This window comes from Bactrocera oleae, chromosome 4, assembly GCF_042242935.1.
Source record: "Bactrocera oleae isolate idBacOlea1 chromosome 4, idBacOlea1, whole genome shotgun sequence".
Taxonomy (NCBI): Eukaryota; Metazoa; Arthropoda; class Insecta; order Diptera; family Tephritidae; genus Bactrocera; species Bactrocera oleae.
Window position 1 is genome coordinate 74,306,392 of NC_091538.1, and position 21,077 is coordinate 74,327,468.

The 21,077-nt window shown below is 32.4% G+C and overlaps 7 protein-coding genes across 17 annotated transcripts; 3 read left to right on the top strand and 4 right to left on the bottom strand.

Annotated features, from left to right (window-relative positions):
* Positions 1-38: 38 nt before the first annotated feature.
* Positions 39-2,653, top strand: Adck5 (aarF domain containing kinase 5). Of its 3 annotated transcripts, XM_036367746.2 has the most exons (8): positions 39-196; positions 261-624; positions 682-881; positions 940-1,185; positions 1,320-1,485; positions 1,603-1,954; positions 2,035-2,199; positions 2,261-2,653. In XM_036367746.2, the coding sequence occupies exons 1-8, from the start codon at positions 182-184 to the stop codon at positions 2,379-2,381; spliced, it is 1,629 nt and encodes a 542-aa protein (XP_036223639.1). In that variant the 5' UTR covers positions 39-181; the 3' UTR covers positions 2,382-2,653. The 3 variants fall into 3 exon arrangements, with proteins under 3 accessions (XP_036223639.1, XP_014097740.1, XP_014097662.1); XM_014242265.3 differs by having other exon boundaries at positions 261-881; positions 2,035-2,205; XM_014242187.3 differs by having other exon boundaries at positions 261-881.
* Positions 2,607-3,408, bottom strand: LOC106623407 (synaptic plasticity regulator PANTS). Its single transcript, XM_014242960.3, has 2 exons — positions 3,212-3,408; positions 2,607-3,157 (listed from the first exon to the last, which is right to left on the bottom strand). Exons 1-2 carry the CDS (start codon positions 3,284-3,286, stop codon positions 2,759-2,761), a joined length of 474 nt encoding a protein of 157 aa, XP_014098435.1. The 5' UTR covers positions 3,287-3,408; the 3' UTR covers positions 2,607-2,758.
* An 89-nt stretch (positions 3,409-3,497) lies between these two features.
* LOC106623579 (coenzyme Q-binding protein COQ10, mitochondrial) lies at positions 3,498-4,827 on the top strand. Of its 2 annotated transcripts, none has more exons than XM_036367916.2 (3): positions 3,498-3,795; positions 3,936-4,037; positions 4,092-4,827. In XM_036367916.2, the coding sequence occupies exons 1-3, from the start codon at positions 3,731-3,733 to the stop codon at positions 4,543-4,545; spliced, it is 621 nt and encodes a 206-aa protein (XP_036223809.1). In that variant the 5' UTR covers positions 3,498-3,730; the 3' UTR covers positions 4,546-4,827. The 2 variants fall into 2 exon arrangements, with proteins under 2 accessions (XP_036223809.1, XP_014098664.1); XM_014243189.3 differs by having other exon boundaries at positions 3,517-3,795; positions 3,933-4,037.
* Positions 4,571-10,727, bottom strand: Hsepi (D-glucuronyl C5-epimerase). Its single transcript, XM_014246527.3, has 6 exons — positions 10,094-10,727; positions 9,296-9,805; positions 9,065-9,217; positions 6,761-7,551; positions 6,437-6,651; positions 4,571-6,363 (listed from the first exon to the last, which is right to left on the bottom strand). Exons 1-6 carry the CDS (start codon positions 10,160-10,162, stop codon positions 6,212-6,214), a joined length of 1,890 nt encoding a protein of 629 aa, XP_014102002.2. The 5' UTR covers positions 10,163-10,727; the 3' UTR covers positions 4,571-6,211.
* A 1,256-nt stretch (positions 10,728-11,983) lies between these two features.
* Positions 11,984-14,917, bottom strand: Adf1 (Adh transcription factor 1). 2 transcript variants are annotated; one of them, XM_014246640.3, is made up of 4 exons: positions 14,296-14,917; positions 12,981-13,101; positions 12,738-12,919; positions 11,984-12,546 (listed from the first exon to the last, which is right to left on the bottom strand). In XM_014246640.3, the coding sequence occupies exons 1-4, from the start codon at positions 14,456-14,458 to the stop codon at positions 12,254-12,256; spliced, it is 759 nt and encodes a 252-aa protein (XP_014102115.1). In that variant the 5' UTR covers positions 14,459-14,917; the 3' UTR covers positions 11,984-12,253. The 2 variants fall into 2 exon arrangements, with proteins under 2 accessions (XP_014102115.1, XP_014102108.1); XM_014246633.3 differs by having other exon boundaries at positions 11,984-12,555; positions 14,296-14,915.
* Positions 14,918-15,023: 106 nt separating this feature from the next.
* Pmvk (Phosphomevalonate kinase) lies at positions 15,024-19,739 on the top strand. Of its 2 annotated transcripts, none has more exons than XM_014246652.3 (2): positions 15,024-15,254; positions 15,827-19,739. In XM_014246652.3, exon 2 carries the CDS (start codon positions 16,144-16,146, stop codon positions 16,696-16,698), a length of 555 nt encoding a protein of 184 aa, XP_014102127.1. In that variant the 5' UTR covers positions 15,024-15,254; positions 15,827-16,143; the 3' UTR covers positions 16,699-19,739. The 2 variants fall into 2 exon arrangements, with proteins under 2 accessions (XP_014102127.1, XP_036223822.1); XM_036367929.2 differs by lacking the exon at positions 15,024-15,254 and adding an exon at positions 15,412-15,715.
* MFS16 (major facilitator superfamily transporter 16) lies at positions 17,010-20,998 on the bottom strand. Of its 6 annotated transcripts, none has more exons than XM_036367757.2 (9): positions 20,878-20,998; positions 19,819-19,980; positions 19,588-19,739; positions 18,950-19,515; positions 18,664-18,699; positions 18,296-18,500; positions 18,076-18,224; positions 17,806-18,007; positions 17,010-17,740 (listed from the first exon to the last, which is right to left on the bottom strand). In XM_036367757.2, exons 2-9 carry the CDS (start codon positions 19,935-19,937, stop codon positions 17,574-17,576), a joined length of 1,596 nt encoding a protein of 531 aa, XP_036223650.1. In that variant the 5' UTR covers positions 19,938-19,980; positions 20,878-20,998; the 3' UTR covers positions 17,010-17,573. The 6 variants fall into 6 exon arrangements, with proteins under 6 accessions (XP_036223650.1, XP_014102060.1, XP_036223655.1 ...); XM_014246585.3 differs by lacking the exon at positions 20,878-20,998 and adding an exon at positions 20,658-20,773; XM_036367762.2 differs by lacking the exon at positions 20,878-20,998 and adding an exon at positions 20,664-20,763.
* Positions 20,999-21,077: the final 79 nt, after the last annotated feature.

A 21,077-nucleotide genomic window follows, 5' to 3' on the forward strand; every position in this document is an offset into this window, starting at 1 on the left:
CCATTATACTATACGGTACAAATGCAAAATTTTGCATCACTGAAGAAAGAAAGGATGCACCAACCACATTTGATTTTTGTTTTGATTATAACAATCAACTGTTAACAGAAGTTTAGTAAGAAAAGAAAACAAAAATAAATAAGTAAGCACAAGTCGCCGCCAACTCATTTGATTAAGGAAAATGAGTAAAATTTTCGTAAGTTGAATTAATATTTACTTAGTAAAAGAAAGAAAATAATCGCTGATTCATTAATTGATAGTGGACTACCTGGAAAGGAAAAACTCAAGCTAAAAAATATATACAGTTTACAAGTTTGAGTCATTCCTCTGGCCATCGTAGTTTTTCTAAGATATCAGCGAAACCTCTTCATAGGCAACATTACTTGGGTATTAGTTTTTTAGGAGTTATAACTGGTTTTATTACCTATGATGGAATTGTTAATGAATTCATTTATTGTGGAGCTACAATACGCTTCCTACGCTCTCTTAAGACTGCTTCTTTACTTGCAATGGATTATTATATGCTTCAAAAATATGAAAATTGTTCTGACTATGATATCCTTCTTAAACAAGTGCATTTAAAAAGCGCTAAACGTTTGCTTGAGACGTGCTTATTAAATGGAGGTCTGTACATTAAAATGGGCCAAGGGGTTGCTGCTATTAATCATATTTTACCAAAAGAGTATACGAGTACATTGGAGAAATTACAAGACAAATGTTTACCTACAACAAAAGCGGATATACAACGTGTTTTTTATGAAGACTTTGGTTCGACGCCTGAAGACATTTACTGTGATTTTGATTATACTCCAATTGCTGCGGCGAGTCTGGCACAAGTGTTCAAAGCAAAACTAAAAACTGGAGAAGATGTCGCAGTAAAGGTTTGCTTTTTGAATTTTAGCTGATTTAGTAATACAAAATATCTGCTTATCGACCTAGGTGCAATATGGTGATTTGCAGAAACGTTTTACCAGTGACTTGGGAACAATTATGTTCCTGCAGGATGTCATTGAAATATTCTTTAAAAATTACAATTTCGGTTGGATATTACGCGACTTAAAAAAGAACTTAACACTAGAACTTAATTTTGAGAATGAAGGACAAAACGCTGAACGTTGCGCTAAAGATTTGAAGAAATTTGAATATGTGCATGTGCCACATATTTACTGGTCGTACACAAAACCGGTAATTATCAATAAATTAGTTTTCTTGGCGGTCGAACAATGCTGTTTCGGTAAAAATATTTGCTAGTAGTTTATCCCAATACAATAACAGTAATCGGTAAATAAATTTCATTAATTAATATTAATTTCATATAGCGTGTCCTTACGATGGAATGGGTTAATGGATTCAAAGTGAACGATGTTCAACGCATACAATGCGAAAATCTTGATCTTAAAGATGTAGACTTAAAACTTTTCAACATGTTTGCGGAGCAAATATTTCACACAGGTTTTGTACATGCCGACCCACATCCGGGAAACGGTAATTACTGTATTGATCGAATTTTTCTCAATGTAAAATATATTAAAACTGTTTAATATTTATTATATTGTTTTGCTTTCAATGTGTTTAAAAGATATGTTTCCTATTTTATTATAGTATATGTTCGAAAAAATGCGAAAACAGGAAAAGCCGATTTAGTTCTTCTAGATCATGGGTTATACGAATACTTACCCGAGTCGGTACGCAAGCCTCTTTGTGAATTTTGGGAGGCAACGGTATTGAGAGATGAACTAAAAATGAAATTAGCCGCGGAACAAATAGGCATAAAGGATCATATGAAATTTGCGGAAGTGCTTTTTCAGCAACCCATTCGTATACACGGTGGACGTATTAAGACGAAATTGAGCGAAAGTGACATCGAGTATATTCAACAGGTTGCTAAAAAAAATTTTGAGCTAATCATGAGCACACTAAAAGAAATGCCGCGCAATATGCTTTTTGTAGTACGGTAAATAAACTCGAAACAAATATTTCTATAGCACTTATCATTTCATGTATATACTATACGAATTATTTTACTTCTAAAAGAAATTTAAATACCATACGGGCCATTAGTCGACAGCACGGTGATGTAGTGGATAGACCACGTACGATGGCACGGTATGCACAACATTGCATTTACGTCAAATACAGTTCAATTCGAAGCTATATATACTGGTTTTACAGACGTTTAATTTTCGAATATAATTTGTGGTACTAGTAGCAATCGCTATTTTTTATTTTAAAACATTCCATAATTGAAATATATTTTTAGGGGCTTGTCATTTCGGATATCTTGCTACGATTTGTACATAAATGTTTTGTATAAACTTAATCGAGCACCCAGGTCCGCGCGGACGCTACTAGATGATATAAAAAAACATAATATTTCATGAACATTTTTTAAAACGTAACACTTTTTTATGTGCAAATAACTTGAGAAATATACGTGTAACACAAATCACGGCTATATGCTCTATAAGTACTGATGGAGATGTATATACAAACGTATCCGTGTTTTGTTATTTGATGCTTATTTAGAAGTTACAAAATGTTAAATAATAAGTAACAATTAAACTTAAACTATGTTATGACCTTTCAATAAGCTTTACACAGCTAAATGTTATGTATGTATATATATTTTCAAATAAAATCTGTTAACATTTGAGTTTCGCTGGCTATCTACATTATGACAGAACTTTCGTTGTGATCCTAGCTCTACAAAAGCCCCGCGTATCAATTCAATGCGTTGATAAGCGCCCAATTATTATTTTTACATTATAGTACAATAGGATTTCTCTATCTCTTCAACTGGTTTGCGCCCATCTGATTCCATTTGTTTCAACTCCAAAAACGTATTCTCGTTTTTCTTAGCCAGCCAGTCTGGTAAAGGTTTTGACCAGTCTTCCGGAGGATGAACTCGTTTTTTCCATGTATTATTACCGTAATATGCCTCCATGCGTTTTTGTCGACGCTGCGCTTCACTACGAACTACTGATTCTCCGGCTGATACATCGTTTCCATTGGAATTTACGTAACGCTCACAATTATCGTAATCTTTCTTCCACTGGGAACAATCAACACTTTCACCATAAATAAAATACTGATGAAAACGTGCCTTTATACTTGTGCAGTCATCGTATTCGTCTTTATACGCAGAACATGGTCGAATCTAAATTGAAGCTTAATTTTGAAATTTTACTAAAGTAACAAAAGTTATACTTACAGACCAAGAGTCTTTCAGAATGGAATCAGCGGCTTCAGTAGTATTTTGTGGTGGACCGTCAGCGCCTTTCGACATATTTTTAATGATATTTAAAAAATAATTTATTAATGAACAGCAGATGAACAGGTTGAAGATGTTAAAAGAAAAATAAAATCAGCTGTTTTATAATTAAATTGTCTTCTTCTTTTTCCAGATATTGGAACTACAATAAATAAACACAGTAGAACGAAATACCAAGCGAGAAAAATTAATATATTGAATAACATTCAGGATATTTGATACAAAATAATTTGTTTTCTTTGTTTAAGTGAATCATATAATTGAAAAAAAATCAAACACCCTTCATCTGTTATCGATACATTACTCGCCTTTTCTTATATTACCGCACTATTAATGAGAATGGCTGTATTTTTGGACAGCAGCGCAAAAATGAAGAAGCACTGTGACATTTGCTTTATTATGGGTTTAAAATTGTTTTTTCGGTAGCAGATCACCTACAGGTTGCGTTATAAAGTTATAATGCTAAAAAATGCACAAATTTTACTGTCAAATACAAAGCGTGTGTGTTGCTCCTGTAAAAAATTGTAAGTACAAATATGTAATTGATACATACAGAAATCGAAATTGTATTGCACATTATATAACATTGCATGCAATTGCGATTCCAATATGAAAAGTTAACTTAAGAAGTAAAAAAAACTATAATTTATTTCTCTTACAGTAGCACGGCTGCTGGGGGTATCTCAAATTATGCACAAAGAGCCTTTTTTACTTTCAGTGATCTGACGAATAAAAATCGGGAATATGTTAAAAAGGAATTAATAGGGTAGGCAAAAATGCCCATCTTACTTACTTAAGTTGATATCTCGCCCATTTGCAGCTATTCAATGCAAGAAATGTACGCTGTTGTTGCCGACGTTTCCAATTACTATAAATTTGTGCCATACGTCAAAAAATCACTTGTACATAGTCAACGAGATAGCGGTTTCAAAGCTGATCTTATCGTCGGTTTTCCACCTCTTAACGAGCGGTATACCTCGAATGTTTCGCTTAATGCTCCTAATCTGGTTAAATCAGTATGTAATGATGGCAGATTATTCAACTTTTTATTAAACGATTGGCGATTTAGTCCCGGCCTTAAGGATATTCCTCAATCATGTGTTGTCGATTTTAAAGTAACTTTTGAATTCAAATCCCTGATTCACAGCAATATTGCGAATATATTTTTCGATTTAATTTGTGATCAAATGGAGCATGCTTTTGTCGCGGAAGCTGAAAGGAGATATGGACCACCTTCGATTAAATCGCATATTTTATCATGGCGCAGATCCTGACAAATGCGAAGTAAAACAAAATAAATATAAGCTTAACTTTATTAAAGAGCTTTTATGCTATTATTGCCTTAATTTGTTAAAAGATTCATGGAAGCATTATATACATTTGCAAATAGTGTACGATTGTAATCATAAGCATCTAAGAGTTTTGATAGATAATGCACGAACTATCTCTCATACATATTTTCTTTTTTATTAAATTTTTGTTTTAAAACTTTTAAGCCTACTGTAAATATACAAAAGTATTGTGAAACAAATATAAATTCAAGAAAAATTATATAATGGCTATGTCATGGTTTTTAAAATATTAATGCAGAAACGGTGTAATATTTAAATTAGTAGAAAAATGTTTCATATAAATCTATGCCCTCTTAAATTTCAATTTTTTTTTTTAATTTTACTTTAACATATACTTAAGTATATTTCACGAAAATGACTTCAGAAAATACTATTAATCTGTTTTTAGCCTATGTAGTTAATTTTACAGTGCAATATTTCTTGATTCGAATCAGTTCGGCAGTTATGGCTTCAAACTAATTTTATAATAACAGTATTTAATTTTATTCATATTATTGCATTGTTCAATCAGTTACATATTAAATAATACAATGAACAGAATCGACATGTACATTGTCTGTATATTTTTACATATGTATGTAAAAAAAAATATTTACTATCGGTCTAGAAAGGTGTAAATGGCAAGGCGTAAGTTCAACAGTACTACTCATTAGAAATGTAAATCGTTTTATCAGCAGCATCGATTGTGGAACTAGATATTAACGAACAACTTCACGCAGGCGCAAACAAAAATGCGGCGGCGCATTAAAATTGCCGCACCTGATTAAAATATTAGCAACTAGTTTCCGATATTCCATAACTGCATTTCCTCATATCAATTTAATTGGTATGATATTAATGTAAATACGTAGTATATATGTTTGTGTAGTAATATCGACGCTGCTCAATAAACACGGTCTAACATTCCCATTACTAAGTCAATGATATTTAACAGTATAACAATGCGTATTTATTTACTTTAAGAATGTTACAACCATATAATCCTATTCGTCTGACTATTCTACAAATAATTACAAAAGTAAAAAAATACTTCCCTAAGTATTCAGTTTTTACGAATTAATGATGTTAACTAAATGTAGACATTTGTATGATAATTATAATTGACAGCAAAATAAGACAAACTATGTAATAAATGTAAATAAATATGTATATATATATATGTATATATTTATATATTTTTTATAAAAAATATGGGTATATGGAAAAAAAACAGATGGAGTTGTAAAGCGTAAACTTTGTAAAGTATACCAAAAGTGATTTCATATTGTATAATTTGGCAAGTATAATATAAAAAAAAGTCAAGTTAAATTTTATGCTATATATAAATACTATAATTCGTATGAAATATTTTAAATATTTATATTTGCAACTAAAATTATTATAATTTATGGTTATATAGGATATATATATATATATATATATGCTATTAAACAATTACAAATAATAAAAGAAAATATTATGCATAGTATGTTAATAAAATTAAGTAAAGAATATAAAACTTATTTTCGATTAAATATAATATCACTCGGAGTTTCAGTTTCCCACTGGATTAAACGATTTTTTTGTGCCGCATACGCCTGTTTCGCCATCAGTTGTGTTTGGCGCGTTTGCCAAACATATAACCCTTCCATCGCTCTGCCGTTTCCATTAAAATGGGATCACTGTCGATTGTAGACAATAACAGTAATTGACTTACATGCGTTGCATGGTAATCGTCTCGGGCCAAATTTGGTGCAGTTCCTATTAAAATTTTAAGTAAATCACCAATGACTTCAGCGGAAGATTTTTTAATTTTTGAATATTGGGAAACTACCTAAACTTAAATGCCGCAAATCATAACTGGTGCCAGAGCCCGTGTCGTAAAGCAATAACATTTTCTTCAATGACAACATTCCTTGATTGAAAAGCTGACCAGCTTCTCGTCCAATGTTTGAAGGTGCAGTCGAATTTAGATCATATAATCCCAATAGGGAATAAATGAAACCATTTAGAACAAACGAAGGAGGGGTTGTTGGATATTCCTCGTACCTGTTTAATATAATAATATACATAAATATTTCATATTTACGGACAAAATTTTGCTATCACAAAATTAACATTTCGCAATCCGCATCATTAATATTTTCTTTTTACTTGCCAATAATACTTGTCCATAAACTGCGCTAGTACTCCGCCATCATTTGAGTAAACTCTGAAAGGTTTAAGTCCTAGTGCCGCTGATTTCAGATACCGCTTATCGCCACCGGAATGATAGTACGCTCTGGCTAACACAGAAATAGCATGTCCTTGACCCATAGCTGAAAGCCAGCCAGCTCGAAGTTCGGTGAAACCGTTTAAACTACGTTTTACCGGATTTGGCCAACCACCACTTTTTAAATCCTGATTATGTATAAACCATTCTGCAGCATCGTAAAAATGCGCCATATGATCGTATGTTGAAAGCGTAATATTGTCGAAAAAACCAACACCTAGAAACGCAAGCGACATTACCCGCAATTCATTGCGGCGTATCTTAGATTGTAGTTTCTTTTCAATGCCGTTTATTAAACCTTTTTGTACGTCAATTAAGAGGTCTCGCGTTATATGGCGCCATCTGTTTACGGCACTAGAACCCATGCCATAGTATATGTTATGCTCCTGAGTACTTAGTCGCAAATCGGCGGGTATATAGTGCAATGTGTAATTTTGTTTAGTTTCACGAGATTGCAACGTAACCATAAGACTACTACTATTAGTGACCAATAGCAGATCAACGCTTAGTACTAGTTCAAATGTTTCATTAACATTCATGTTCACAGCGCTGTCATAGCCAATTGCTGTTTCGTATTGAATTACAGATGTGTTAAATTTTAGATGCCAAATGCGTGAAATATTGCTGGATTTTGGTGTATACCAAACTGCTTTATAAGTATCGGCATCTTCAAGCACCTAAGGATATGTAATAGCAATATTCATAGTATATATATATATAGGTATATATATTTATGTATATGTATACACAGTTGTTCACAAAATAATAAGAGTTTCAAAATGAATAATATATTTGCGTACAAACCGTTTCTGGATCACATGTAAATGACGACGTACAATAGCAGTATACATTACGGGATATTCACATTAAAACAAAACAAAATTTCAATGAGATGATTGTTATTCTAGTTCAGTTTTGTCAGTTTACGGAGACCCTTGAAATTTCTTTCCACAAAAAATAGGAGTGTTTTCTTACTAAAATAATTTTAATTTAAAATATTTAACTATAATGATATAATATGAAAAATATTCGCAAAATTAGAAAAGTAAGTAGATTTCCATAATCTTGCAGCAGTTTGTATCAGATATGGTAAATTTAATCATTGGATTTTCTTCAATGGAAATGGTAGCAAATGCCTTAAATTATAGGAATACAAATAAAACAGATAGGCGAAAGCACCAAACATCCATTGTTTACGATTCCAATATACAACACTATTGCAAAATTAAAGTCAATACTGAAACTCACAGAACAAAAAGTCCACGGAAAGTACCGCAACTAAAAAAGAAACACTTAGAAACCCGTATAAAATTTGCAAAACAGCACGTCTCCTGGCCCGTGATTAAATGGCGAAATATATTGTGGTCAGATGAATCCATAGTTAAATTATTTGCTAGTAAAAGTTCTAAAAACTTTGTCCGGCGTTCCCTTAACATGGAAAATAGTCCCTGATTTACAACAAAAACCGTCAAACATGGCGATGCTAAAATCATGGTAGAGGGTAGCTTTTCACATAGTGAGTTGGTATAATTCTCTTCAGCGAAGACCTCAAGAATCAATTGGCATATGTTAAAATATTAGACGAGGCAATGTTATCATATTCCTGATGGAATATAGCATTAATATGGGTTTACCTATCCTGTTGACCATAAACAGACCAACAAGTGTGCAAAGAAATGATTCAATTCCATAAAAACCTCAGAACTGACAAGAAAAATGCTTATTGAACTCTAACCCATTCGAGTGATTTCTGGCAGTTAGTTAAACAGATTTGGGAAAGATTACCATTTCAACATTGCCGGGATCTCATACACTCTATTTCCAGGAAGTGTGATGCTATATAAAAAACCAAAGCTATTCAAAGAAATTTGAATTATTTGAATATTCAGTAAAGGTTTGAAAGCATTTTGATTTAAAACTTTTAGAATTTTTCGTACTACATAGAATACTCCTATTTTTATGTGGAACTATTTTTTAGTTTATTTAACATAAACTGTGATATCAAATTTCCTTTACGTTCAATTGAAACATATGGTTTATGGAAATATTAATATATCATCAGTGAATGTCTTGTGCAAAAATGTTGAGATTTAAAACATGTTTTTATTTAAAAATGGAAAGATTCGTTTTGTTAATGGTGTCACTCCAATTTTTTTGTGGACAACTGTATATATATAACAGATAAAATACCTTAATTTTTGGTGGTGGTTCAGCTAAATGTTTACTATAATGGGCCAAAGCGAACTGTGCAATTTGAGTGGGATAAAAGTATCCACTTTTCTCCCACTGTGTACTTATTGGAACACCTTCGGCTGCACTTATGCATTTGACACGATCTCGCACCTATAAACATAAATGTATGCATATATTGTAAATAAATACAGAACAGTTAAAAATAATACATTTAATCGATAAAATTACCTCCACATTGTAGTTTTCAAAGTAGGCGAAGCGTCCACGGGTATTATACTTCCCTTTGGGCACATTTACTTTTGCGTTACTATGCGACCATGCAAATCGGGGTACCATACTATCGCCTCTGTTGTTGCTATTATCATTAAGACTACTGCTTGTGGTTGATACCATTGCACCATTTATGTCAAAATAACTCCGCAAAAATGAAAATGGCACGTATACTTCATGGTTTTCTGTGCTGTGCTTGCACGGTATCGAATACTCTTGATTAATCCAGCATTCAATATTCTTAAGAGGTGCGGAAATGGAGTTTAACCCATTGCCAATTATGTTTGAATCATAACCATCGTGAATACTTATTCGGTGATCCCAATTGTGTACCAAATTATGAGGGAATAAGAAATCCGAAAAAAAATAATATAACACTACGCCGGTAAATACTACAAATGCAATGAGTGCGAAAAGAAAACTCTTTAAATTTAGACGCATTATGATGATGAAAATTAGTGGTTCACGCTGAAATATTAGAAATTTTATTAATATATAAAATTCTAATAACATATGGGGATATAAGTCGACAATATATGCAACAATTGGAACTCGAATATATCACTAAATATACAATATGACGCCATAAGTTAAGAACAAATTTATTTGTATCTCTTGAATTGAATAATTTTTACTACCAAAATTACTACTGTTGTTATAAACAACAAGCGACTGCTTTAGAAACCGCTTTGCCGTTATTTGATTTGGACGTTTTAATACTTTTGATAATCATATAGTTAATATGTTAAGGCTTACCTGATCGAAGGTCGCTGAAGCTAGAGCGCCTTTTGCTGAAATTCCACCTTTTGTGTGACTTTTAATCATTGGATTCTACACCACACTCTTCCGACTAATTTTTACAATCCTGATATTCACACTGGATTCGTGTTTTTCCCCAGAATGATAATTCTTGATTTTCACCCAAAAATTTATATATGTACATATTTATTTTGCGTACGAGTAGACTCCGTAGCAAAATTTCGTGATTGATTTTCTACCAAGCAGCAAACGTGTTCCAGAATTTCTTACTAATTGAAGGGACATAATCATTCAATTGAATACCTAGAATTCACCGTTTTCTTTTTTTTATTCGCTATTTAATCAAAATTTTATTGAACAATTTACAAAGTTTCGATATTATGATATTTATTTCTTTATTAGTTCCTCACTGCATCCCATATGCTTTTGACAAGCAGCATTGTATAAACTTATACATTATAGGGTTGTCAACTCACTAAATTATTTTGTTTCTGCGGTCGTAGAGTAAATTATATGTTGTGAATGTCATCCTTGCCTACTTTAATCAACTGATTAGTTATATTGGGATATCTAAATAACGGGTACTCTTTATTCATCATTCACGTGAATTTTAGAAATGTTCCAAAGTACACTCCTTTTTCTATTTAAAATTACCTATTTTCTTTAGGATATTTATAATAAAATCAACATAACTCAATTCAAAAGAGATATATGTACATATATTATAAAAACCCAACCAAAGGATCTAAAATAAATATATGGAATATAAGAAAACGTCAACCTGAGAGTCGGAAAACAGGATGTTAGGGATATGTGGTTTAGAAACATGTCTAAATCGATAGAAAAAACGCGTCCACTTAATTTCATTAAATTGTTACACATATTCACCAACATGAACCGTTTAAAATCACCATATATCGGGTATATTTAGGACTGGTATAGACTGGTTACAGTAGCTTTTGCTTTCGAAAGTATACTCAAGAATGTAATGGCAGGGGACCTGAGGTGTTTTCGTGGACCGTCAGCCATAAGCACTGAGGTCCGTACATTTGGTAACTGGGAGTTTGAAAATTTAAGGCTCGACCTCGAAATCTTTTAGACACGAGATGACATACTTTGAATGCACCATTAAGCAAAGTTTGACTCCGATGTTTTCATTGCTGCTTGATTTACATACATGTATATGTATACCGTAATGTGAAAGAATCATATGAATTTAAAATTGTGATTTCACCAAATTTTCAATTAGTCAGTGAGGATAATGTTTTTCACCAAAGTGTCAAGAGGAATCGGTTGCATCAACGGTAAAATGTTGATAATATTGTACATTTAAACGTCTCTTATTCTGGTAAAACTTCAAAGTGTAAAAGTTTTATATAAATGCTTATGTATATAAAATAAAATTTCATATATGAATTAATACCCATGTAACCTTGTTTAAAGACTTATGTTTATAAATTAAAAATCTACAATATATTATTTTCATTAAAACGTTAAGCAATTTGTTACATTTAGCCCGAGGAATAAATGTTTCTTAAAGAATATATCTAAGAAACCCATATTAGATTGGTATATGTTGCTGTCTTAAGCAGAAAATAAAAATTTTGATGAGGAATTAAATTTAAAATAAAAATGCCGAAAAATTACATTAAAAAATTTCGTTAATTAATTCAGCTGCTGCGATTCAATTTGTTTCAATTAATGTAGTCACAGGTTCCTATATGTGTAGTGTTTCCTGTTGAGTTATTGGATAACACACAAAAAATATAATAATACAGATCTTGTTATATTATACATATGTACATCAACTTGTGTTTTTTTATAAATAATTTATTGAAATTATTAAGTTTAAAATCATTTATATAGTAAAAATTGTTTTAAAGCATCTTGATTGTTTAAATATTTATTAAACGATTTTACCGCATGTTATGTTAAAATTAAATTAAATTTAGATTTGTAGCATTTCATTAAAATAAAAATAATAATAAGTGCATATTTCTAGGTCCTTTTTTGCACGACACTTAGCTGCTTACAAATCGCAACACTATATTTTAAGCTAATTATCTTTTGTATTGGTACATAAGATGACTATTACAAAAACTACTGCTTATACGCACCCACACACATTTGATGTATTGATTATAATGCGTTTTTATATTAATATTTATTATGCTGTGCCAGCAATTGCATGTCTGTAAGATATTTGATAATATGCACCTTAGCTTCGGCCTTTTGTCGAACACCCAAAGTGTTAAGCATGTCTGTGACAACCATACCAAACGACTGATCCTCAGCGCTAACAGCTTGCGACATCGAATTTTGGAAAATTTTAATCGTATTTAACATATTATCGTGATTATCGTCTTCGGCACGTTCACGCTTCAGAGGTGGTTCATAAAAGTATGGTTTTTGATCTTTACCAGTTGTGGCCAATTGCGTGTCGCCTGTAACTGCAATTTCTAAACGTGAACTTAAGTGTATAGTGTGATATAAAACAATATTCCAATTCAAAATATGATAATACTTCTAAGCAACTTAAAAATTAAGTTTTTTTAAAGTAGACCAAATGTCCACTTATAGAATTTATTTGAAATTAAAAATTAACTCAATTTATTTATACAGGTTAATAATTTCAACTTACCATGCGGATGTGCGATTGCCTGTGCCGAAGTTGTAGCACTACTGTTAAAGGGTTGCGCAAATATATCAACAACAGCTTGTTGCTGCGGTTGTTGTTGCTGCTGATTCGGGTCAACTTGAGCTACTTGATTTGTATTCTGTTGTACGGTATTACATTTACCCAAAAGAGATTCACGATATTGTCTACAAAAGGATACATTGAAATTATTTTTACTATTAAGAATAAAATAAAAATAACATTTACCTTATGGAATCCACCAGGAATTGCATTTGTTTGAAATAACGCCAACGAGATTCCTGGCACAATTTCATTTCACGTGCAAATTTGTCGCGCAAACTCTTCCAACGTTTCGTACATTTTTGTTCTTAAAGAAAATAAATATATATTGTATAAATTTTGCATATTCATATGGACATGTCATAAATTGCACGTTAATACTTTCAATAGTAAGACCATTACGAAGATTTGCTCAATGAAATAGTGCTATGTAAACAAACGCGTATGTGAAAATGTTACAAATAGAATTGGAGAATATAGCGCTCGCTGTGAAATGGAAAACAGCGACAGAGCCAGAGAACGTTAAAAGCAGCGCGAATTGAATCCGACAGACAAGGCAACTGAGTGAAATCGACACGAGATAAAAGCAAAACGTTGCAAATGCAAAGAATGTACACAAAATTGTTGCTGCCACTGTCGGGCTTTGCAGTGCTGCTGCTTTGTAGCTTACGACCCTCTTTTTGCATTGCCTTATTGACGTTGGCAAGCGTCGCTACACAAATGCTGCACTGTGCTTACTATCGCAACATATTAGGCATTATATAGCTATCTCCTTCATGCAAAGGCTGTTGTATTAAAATACGCGTCATACTCGAAGCATAAGCAAACAACGGAGCTACAAAGTACAGCAAACGCAAGCAGTCAGCAACGACGACATCAGCACCTTCGATATGGTTGAAGACCGTCAACGTTAACGAAAGTCGAGGGGCGATGGAAATACAAATACACGATAGCAACGAAAACGAGTCTGCTGCATTTGTCTCCGCCCGCGTCTCTGTCGTCAATAACTGACAAAAAAATATATATATATATATATGTTTAAAGTAAAAAAAGCAGACCAGTGCCCGTTGGCCACCCAGCCAATGTGCGATATGTGGTTCTATTTTAATTTTAATACTGCAAAATCAAATAGATTGTAACTCTTACTGTAAAATATTAAATAGGTTTCGCTGCAATGTTCTTCATCTTGCTTGGTTTTTGTACAATTCGTTAGGAAAAAACTCTATCAGCTGGGGATATAAAATCAAAAATGCCAGTGTATATTTTCGTCGATTTTACTTTTCTTGGCGTGTAATAACATTTTTCATATTTATGACTTTAAGGTTTGAGCTGACCAATATGATAGTAATTAGATACATATATGTACATACACATGTGCAATGTATGAACATATGTATGTAGATTTATAAATATGCATGTAAAATGTATCATAATGCCCCATATCTGCAAACTACAGTGCGACATACACATACGACTGTTATAGGACTGGAAAAAAACTTACCAGGCACTCCAAGCGATTCGGCGATTTGCTTCCATGTTTGCGCCTTCCTTACAAAGTGCTTGTAATTGTAGTGGGAACGGTCGTATATGACTGGATTCATTTTGACCGCTTCGATGAGATTCAGATCAAATTGTTGTTCCAAATTGGTATCCAATTTATCCATTTCTTCTCTGTTAGTTATCGTTCAAATTAATAATTTACGAGTTTATCGCTTAATTAAACCAGCACGTTTATTGCTCTGCCTCTGCCCACCGAGACGTCCACAGAACTTCGTCAACGAATTTTACTCTTGGATTTCGTACAAAGATCTCTAAAATTATCGCAGTCAACAGTCGCTGCATGCAGTGAATTTTTTTCCAATTGAAGCAGAGCTGTTTTTTTTTAAATTCTAGGTAGTAGACATTTGCTATTTGTGTAACTATATACGACACTACAAACTGCGAAGCTACGCCAATGCGAAGCAAACGACTTCCAACGACGACTGCGGACAGAGGTAAACGATGCCGATGACGATGGCCGAAAAGGCAGCGGAACCTTCAGCCTAGCAATCCGTCGCAGCGCTGTAGTAGTGATGCCATACAACCGATTTCAACCAAGAATATTCAATCACCGGAACATACATATATACACAATTATTTAACAATCTTCTGCAGATCTAGTGAAATAGCTAAATAACTAATAAAATCATTTACATTTTAGTTTTATAAATTTGACTATTGAATTTTATGTCAATATCTCGAATTCTTGCCACATCAATACTTCGATAACAATAATCCGACAATTTGTTATGATTGGTAACGCAACATTTGAGTTGTCACTTTTCCCCACTTTTGTGTTCTGTTGTTGTTTTGTGTGTTGGATTTTATTTAGAAAGTTTGTTAATTCTCTCGGTTCGAAAGTGAAAAACAATGATTTATGAATTTAAAACTTGAAACTTATTAAAAGTGTTGTTATTAATAGTAAGTGCTTCTTTTAAATAAAAACGTTAAAGCTTGACACAACTTTTTTATTATCAATAATGAGTTCTAAACTGTTCTGCGTCATCCTTGCCTTAGAAAATAATTTTAATAAGATTCAGATATAAGTATCTTATAATTAAATTAAAATAATAGGTTTTTTTTATAACGGTTGTCACAACTGATTTAAAAAGGACCAGTAAATAATGTTTCCGCTACAACCACTTGACATCGGACGTTGAACAGGTCGTGATTCTGTCAAACCTTTATATGCACGTTTATTATTATATTTTTGGCTTGCAACATTAGATTTATATTTTACATAACATACGTGTAATTTTTTTGAGACATGTCTCTTATAAGAATATAATTTTGAACCAGCCTTGTATAAGATCGTACTAAAATTATTGATTTTGTCCACTGTTTGGAAAATTTTTGGATAACCGGCTGTGTCCACAACAAATGTATGAAGCATTATTCATAAAAGAAATAAATTAATATGCTCAGATATTGGTTTGTTTTAGAGGGCCTGTGTATATCTTTATTCATAATTGCATTTTATATCCGAATTTCAGGTTATCTGCCACAAAGTCGTATATAATAAACAAAGAAATTGTTTAAATAAGACAGATCACATTTCAGAATTTTATAAATGCAAATTTCTGCGTCGGAAAGTAAAAAAAGGGTAAAGAGTATAGAATTGGTAATGCAATAACAAAGAAATGACATCTCTAGCTTGAATATCTACTTATGTAAATGTGCATAAATTAAAGATACAAAGCACATACGTTTTTGTAAAAAGGAAATTTCGTTTTGACAACTACAAAAATATAGTACATACAAATGTCATAACGGAAACATTGTAGCGGCTTTTAGGCTCAGGACTTTTAAAATGGATAGTGTGAGAAAAATTCTACTTATTAGTGGAAAAAGAAAGTCGGGAAAAGATTATATTTCGAGTACGCTGCAAAATGTCCTTGGCGATCGCTGTCAAATAGTAAGCATATCAGAGCCTATAAAAACGGAATGGGCAAAACGTCTTAATCTGAACTTGAGCGAGTTGCTGAGCGATGGTCCGTATAAGGAAAAGTATCGCAAAGATATGATAGAGTGGAGCGATTCTGTGCGTATCAAGGATTATGGATTCTTCTGTCGATCTGCAATGTTCCGTGCACATGCCGAAATTATAATTGTTAGCGACATAAGACGAAAAACAGATATTAAATACTTTCGTGAAAATTATGGTTCGCTTGTGCTTACAATACGAATTAATACGAAAGATACAATACGCGTTGAACGAGGTTGGATTTTCACGAATGGTGTCGACGATGTGCCCTCCGAATGCGATTTGGACGACTATAATCAATGGGACGTGGTGTTGCAGAATAATTGTTTGTCGGACGGGCAATCATGCATTGAAATATTAAGGGATAAACTTGAGCATTAATATTATTAAGGCATCAAGTTTTTATTTTTTCCGTTTTGTTTCTAAAATAACCGAATTTTAAGAAATTCTATACAAGGTTATATTATACATATATGTACATAAGTACAACTATATTTTTGTAAAAGCAGATGTAGGAAATTAAATATCCTGTTAAGTTTTAGATTGGCTGCGTTATGGCGTAAAACTGAATTAAGATTGTATATATGTATGTCATAAGTGTCTTATAGAAGTACAAAGTATTTGTTAATATACCGATTTTTAATTTTGTATTCAAACTTCGCAGTAAGTAATAAAATGTCAACAGAAGAAAATACAAGGTTATAATTTTATTTCATAAATATGTAGAAATTTCTTGCTTGTATAGTATCGCACTTTTAACAATAATAATTAAGAAATCCTACATTTCTTTCAGTCACATAGTTTCTTCCGACGTTTACGAAGTGACAAGACGTATCAGATTTCAAATATCTTTAAATATAAAAGCGATCATAACAATTAGTATCAGAATACTCGAATTTGATTTGTCTACAGTTACACTATATTTGCATTACTTATATTAACTAATAGTTATTGTACTAATACTATATTTGTTTTTATTTTCATAAGGCATCAAATAATACAAAATTGTAATTTAACAAAATAATTAGTCTTCTAAAACTAACATTAAGGATACTCATATACAATTTTTATTAAGTAAATCACTAAAACCAAATTAAAATAAATTATATTTATTTACCTTATTTATGTGTCATATCGAGATTTATTGGTCGTATCGATTTATAAAATACAATATCAGCGATATTGATATATGTATGTATGTATATATAGCTTATTTTATAAATATAATAAATGTAATGTCTGCATTATTCAAGACTTTACTCTATACGTATACGGTTTCTGCGACGTAGCCTGAGGAGCTCTTTAACCACTTGACGAGATATTAAAACCATAGCCAATATGTCGGCGCAAATGAGCATGTTGAACACATTCTCCCAACCGCTTTGTGACACTAAGCCGGCAATGAAGGGACCAACAGCAGCTCCTGAGGATTTTTTTAAATTCATAATAAATAAAACTATTTATAAAAGTATTCAATTTTATTCAAACCAATTGATCCGGTGCCATCGATAATTGCGGTAACTGTAGCTAAGGCCTTGGAATTATGAGATAGAGATTGATGCTGCCCCAGTTCGGCACTTACAAATGTCGTAATCAAGGCATATGGTCCATTTACCATAAAACCAGCCAGTAAAAGTAATATGATATTGATGACTATCGATAATCCACCAAAGTGCACATACATAAATAGCTAAATTAATTAAATTCAGAAAGGTCAACTCATTAAACGTTTTTATGATTACTGAATTTGATGTTTACCAATGGCGCTGAACAAATTAATAAAACAAAGCAAGTCGTAGCTGGCATACCCGAATAGTCAGATACTGTTCCTGCTGCGATAGCTCCAAATATTCCACCAATATCGAAGAGTGTAGAAAGGTCAGCTGCAACACTAGGACTTAATGTAGCTGTAAGAGTGCGCACACGAGAATATGTATAACCGAGATTACAATTTTATATAAACAACAATACTACTTACTGGAAGACTGTATATATAATGGAAGCCAATAGAGGAACGTATAACTGACAAGTTTGGCAAAGAATAAACACAAGGAGAACTCCACAACACCGGGAATCAATAGAGCCTGTAGTATGCCAACTGCATTGCGCTCAGTTTGTGCAACAGCCGGTGATCTGCTGCGCGATAATATCGGTGTACGCTCGGATGCACGATGACTTATTTCCTAAAGATCAGACAAATAAAGATAGTCAGTTCATAAAAGTATGGAGACATTGATGTTACATGCTTTGAGAGAAAGCTCATTTAACAGATTCTACCGTTAGCAAATTCGACTAGTATGATTAATAAATTTGTAAGTATAAATATAAAACCAAACATACACTTACTGTATAATCGTCTGCATAGCCATGAATGCCAAGGTTCTGCGATAAAAGAAAATATTGCTTTAACTTTAAGTTATATCTTCTCAAGTTAAGTTACTTTTCAAGCCGTAATGAAATTTTAATGTTGTAATTAATTTAATTTAAATATATATGATTTTTATATATTTAAATAATATCATGAATATGTATTTGTATTTTTACCATATATATTTACTTATTTTGTCAATTAATTTTCACTCTTATATGCTATCAAATTTGCTTTAAGTTTTAAGAGTATATTCAAACTTACCGCTTCAAAACTGACTGCGTTAGGTATCCGTTCGTCATCATCGTGCACATTGCTATGATTCACTGGCAAATGTGTTCGTGTTGAAGGCAAGCCAACGATTTCTGGATCATCGACAATAAATAAAAACATTACAAAGCCCAGGCCCGCCATAATGGCGCCAGGCACAGTGAATGATAACATCCAATTGCTTTCCACAAAGTGTGCAGCTATCAAAGTACCGAGAATGTTACCAACTGATGTGTGACTATTCCAAATACCAAATATAAGGCCCCGTTTCGACCTACCAAACCAACGCGCCATCAATGTTACTACGCCTGGCCAACCGGTTGTTTGAACTATGCCACCCAATACCTGAACAAGAACAAAATACCACATACTATGTATATTCCACGATTTGGCTGCACCAAAAAGGAAAGTGAATAGTCCAGAAAATAGCATGCCCAAGCTCAGATAATAACGGAGTGATACACGTTCTGCAACTATGCCAGAAAGAAACATCGATATTGCATAGGTGACAAGAAATGCCGAGTCTAATGTGCCAAACAATGTGGATGCATCAGGTACATCTGAAATAAACAACGTTTCATAATAAAACCAAATATATGGATTTAATAAACAACTAAAAATTTTATACACACCAAAAGGTGGGTAGCCGCAGTCATTATCTGTGGTATTGCTTGGATTTGTGCAGTTTTCATGTAATACTGATTTTACCACGGATATTGGTTTTCTAGACATATGATAAGCAGCATATGCCAAATAAGTCAGAATGATGGTTGATCCTTTAAATCTTTAGATAAATAAGTTTTTTGATATGTAAATTGTATAAATATATGGTATAATACTAAGGAATAATTTCAATGACTCACATAAAATCTTTACGCAATTGTAAGCGTGGACAGCACGTCAAACATAGCTTTTGTGCCGCCCAAACACCCAGCGGAATATCGTACATATTGGTTGTTTTCCTGTATCGATGTTGGGGCATAAACAATTTTGGTTTCAATATTTAACTTTAATTCGCCCCTTATCTGTAGAAATAGATTTGATTTAAAAAAAAATATAAAAAAAAATCTTTTAAACTATGTGCTCACATACTTAAATATTCATACATACTTAAATATAAAACATTAATTGTGGACGTTATTACATTGGTACACAAATCTACTACGGAAATATGGGAAGGACAGAATAAACATTTGATATCAATAAAATTATTATATTAAATATCATTTGATAAACACTAAAGCAAGTTTTGTATGAGTATGTATTTACAGAACAATGTACAAAACTAATTAATTTGAAGTTGTAATTATTGAAGAAAAAGAGCTCGACGTATGAAATATATAATATATAATGATCGTTTCACATTTGCTTTGTTTGGATCATAATTAGATATTCTTTTTAAACCACTTTTTTACATATATGTACATATATTTTCCCAAATAATTCACACAAAATACCAACATATGCTGCGTTGGCAGAGAAATATTTGTAAAAACAAAGGTTTGTGTACATTTTATCATGTGAGATAAGTACATATCTATTACTTCATTTAGCCTATGCTAACAAGAATATTTTCCAGTTCCACTATTCACAATATATCGAATTCAATAATAATTTTACTGAACAGAAGATCCAAATGAAGTATCTATATTTGATTTCTGTCAATTATTTAAATAAAACAAAGAACTAAAAGAATATTCACTTCTACCCATTTGCTAATGACAGCTTTGATGACAACAAAATTTGTCAGCATAATAAAAACTAGCAAGCTGATACAAAATAATCGCATTGCCAATTCCACACGAGAGTCGATAGTTTGAAACAAAAAAACTTATCGCGTATAATCATTAATATATATATATATTATATCTAGCTATTGTTGTAAATATATGAATTAATAAATATATATATATAATATTCACCTCTAAACGTGAGCAGGGTAATAATTTTAGGCATCTGGTAGAGTTGAGACGATGCTGCCCACACCGATTCTGTGGCATCTCTGCTACAGCGCTGCGGATCAGACAGCCGAAGTCGAGGTTTTCGCCGACTTTTCGGCCATCGTCAATGGCATCGGCTATCTCTGTCCGCAGTAGTTTTTCATTTCGCTTGCGTCGCTTCG

Bases quoted from the DNA above. Each gene is read 5' to 3' on its own strand.
- LOC106623407 (XM_014242960.3), bottom strand. From the start codon at position 3,286: ATGTCGAAAGGCGCTGACGGTCCACCACAAAATACTACTGAAGCCGCT. The intron at 3,158-3,211 runs GTAAGTATAACT...GCTTCAATTTAG, and splicing joins TTCTGAAAGACTCTTGGTCT to ATTCGACCATGTTCTGCGTA.
- MFS16 (XM_036367757.2), bottom strand. From the start codon at position 19,937: ATGCCCCAACATCGATACAGGAAAACAACCAATATGTACGATATTCCG. The intron at 18,501-18,663 runs GTAAGTGTATGT...TCTGATCTTTAG, and splicing joins GCTATGCAGACGATTATACA to GAAATAAGTCATCGTGCATC. The intron at 17,741-17,805 runs GTTTGAATAAAA...AAAAATCCTCAG, and splicing joins CGATGGCACCGGATCAATTG to GAGCTGCTGTTGGTCCCTTC.
- Pmvk (XM_014246652.3), top strand. From the start codon at position 16,144: ATGGATAGTGTGAGAAAAATTCTACTTATTAGTGGAAAAAGAAAGTCG.
- Hsepi (XM_014246527.3), bottom strand. From the start codon at position 10,162: ATGATTAAAAGTCACACAAAAGGTGGAATTTCAGCAAAAGGCGCTCTA. The intron at 9,806-10,093 runs GTAAGCCTTAAC...CTAATATTTCAG, and splicing joins CTTCAGCGACCTTCGATCAG to CGTGAACCACTAATTTTCAT. The intron at 6,364-6,436 runs GTAGTTTCCCAA...AAATTTTAATAG, and splicing joins TTTGCGGCATTTAAGTTTAG to GAACTGCACCAAATTTGGCC.
- Adck5 (XM_014242187.3), top strand. The intron at 1,486-1,602 runs GTAATTACTGTA...ATTTTATTATAG, and splicing joins CGACCCACATCCGGGAAACG to TATATGTTCGAAAAAATGCG. The intron at 1,955-2,034 runs GTAAATAAACTC...TACTTCTAAAAG, and splicing joins AATATGCTTTTTGTAGTACG to AAATTTAAATACCATACGGG.
- Adf1 (XM_014246633.3), bottom strand. From the start codon at position 14,458: ATGGATAAATTGGATACCAATTTGGAACAACAATTTGATCTGAATCTC. The intron at 12,920-12,980 runs GTAAATGTTATT...ATCCTTTTGTAG, and splicing joins TTCCTGGTGGATTCCATAAG to ACAATATCGTGAATCTCTTT. The intron at 12,556-12,737 runs GTAAGTTGAAAT...GTTCACGTTTAG, and splicing joins GGCAATCGCACATCCGCATG to AAATTGCAGTTACAGGCGAC.
- LOC106623579 (XM_014243189.3), top strand. From the start codon at position 3,731: ATGCTAAAAAATGCACAAATTTTACTGTCAAATACAAAGCGTGTGTGT. The intron at 3,796-3,932 runs GTAAGTACAAAT...TTTCTCTTACAG, and splicing joins TGTTGCTCCTGTAAAAAATT to TAGCACGGCTGCTGGGGGTA. The intron at 4,038-4,091 runs GTAGGCAAAAAT...GCCCATTTGCAG, and splicing joins GTTAAAAAGGAATTAATAGG to CTATTCAATGCAAGAAATGT.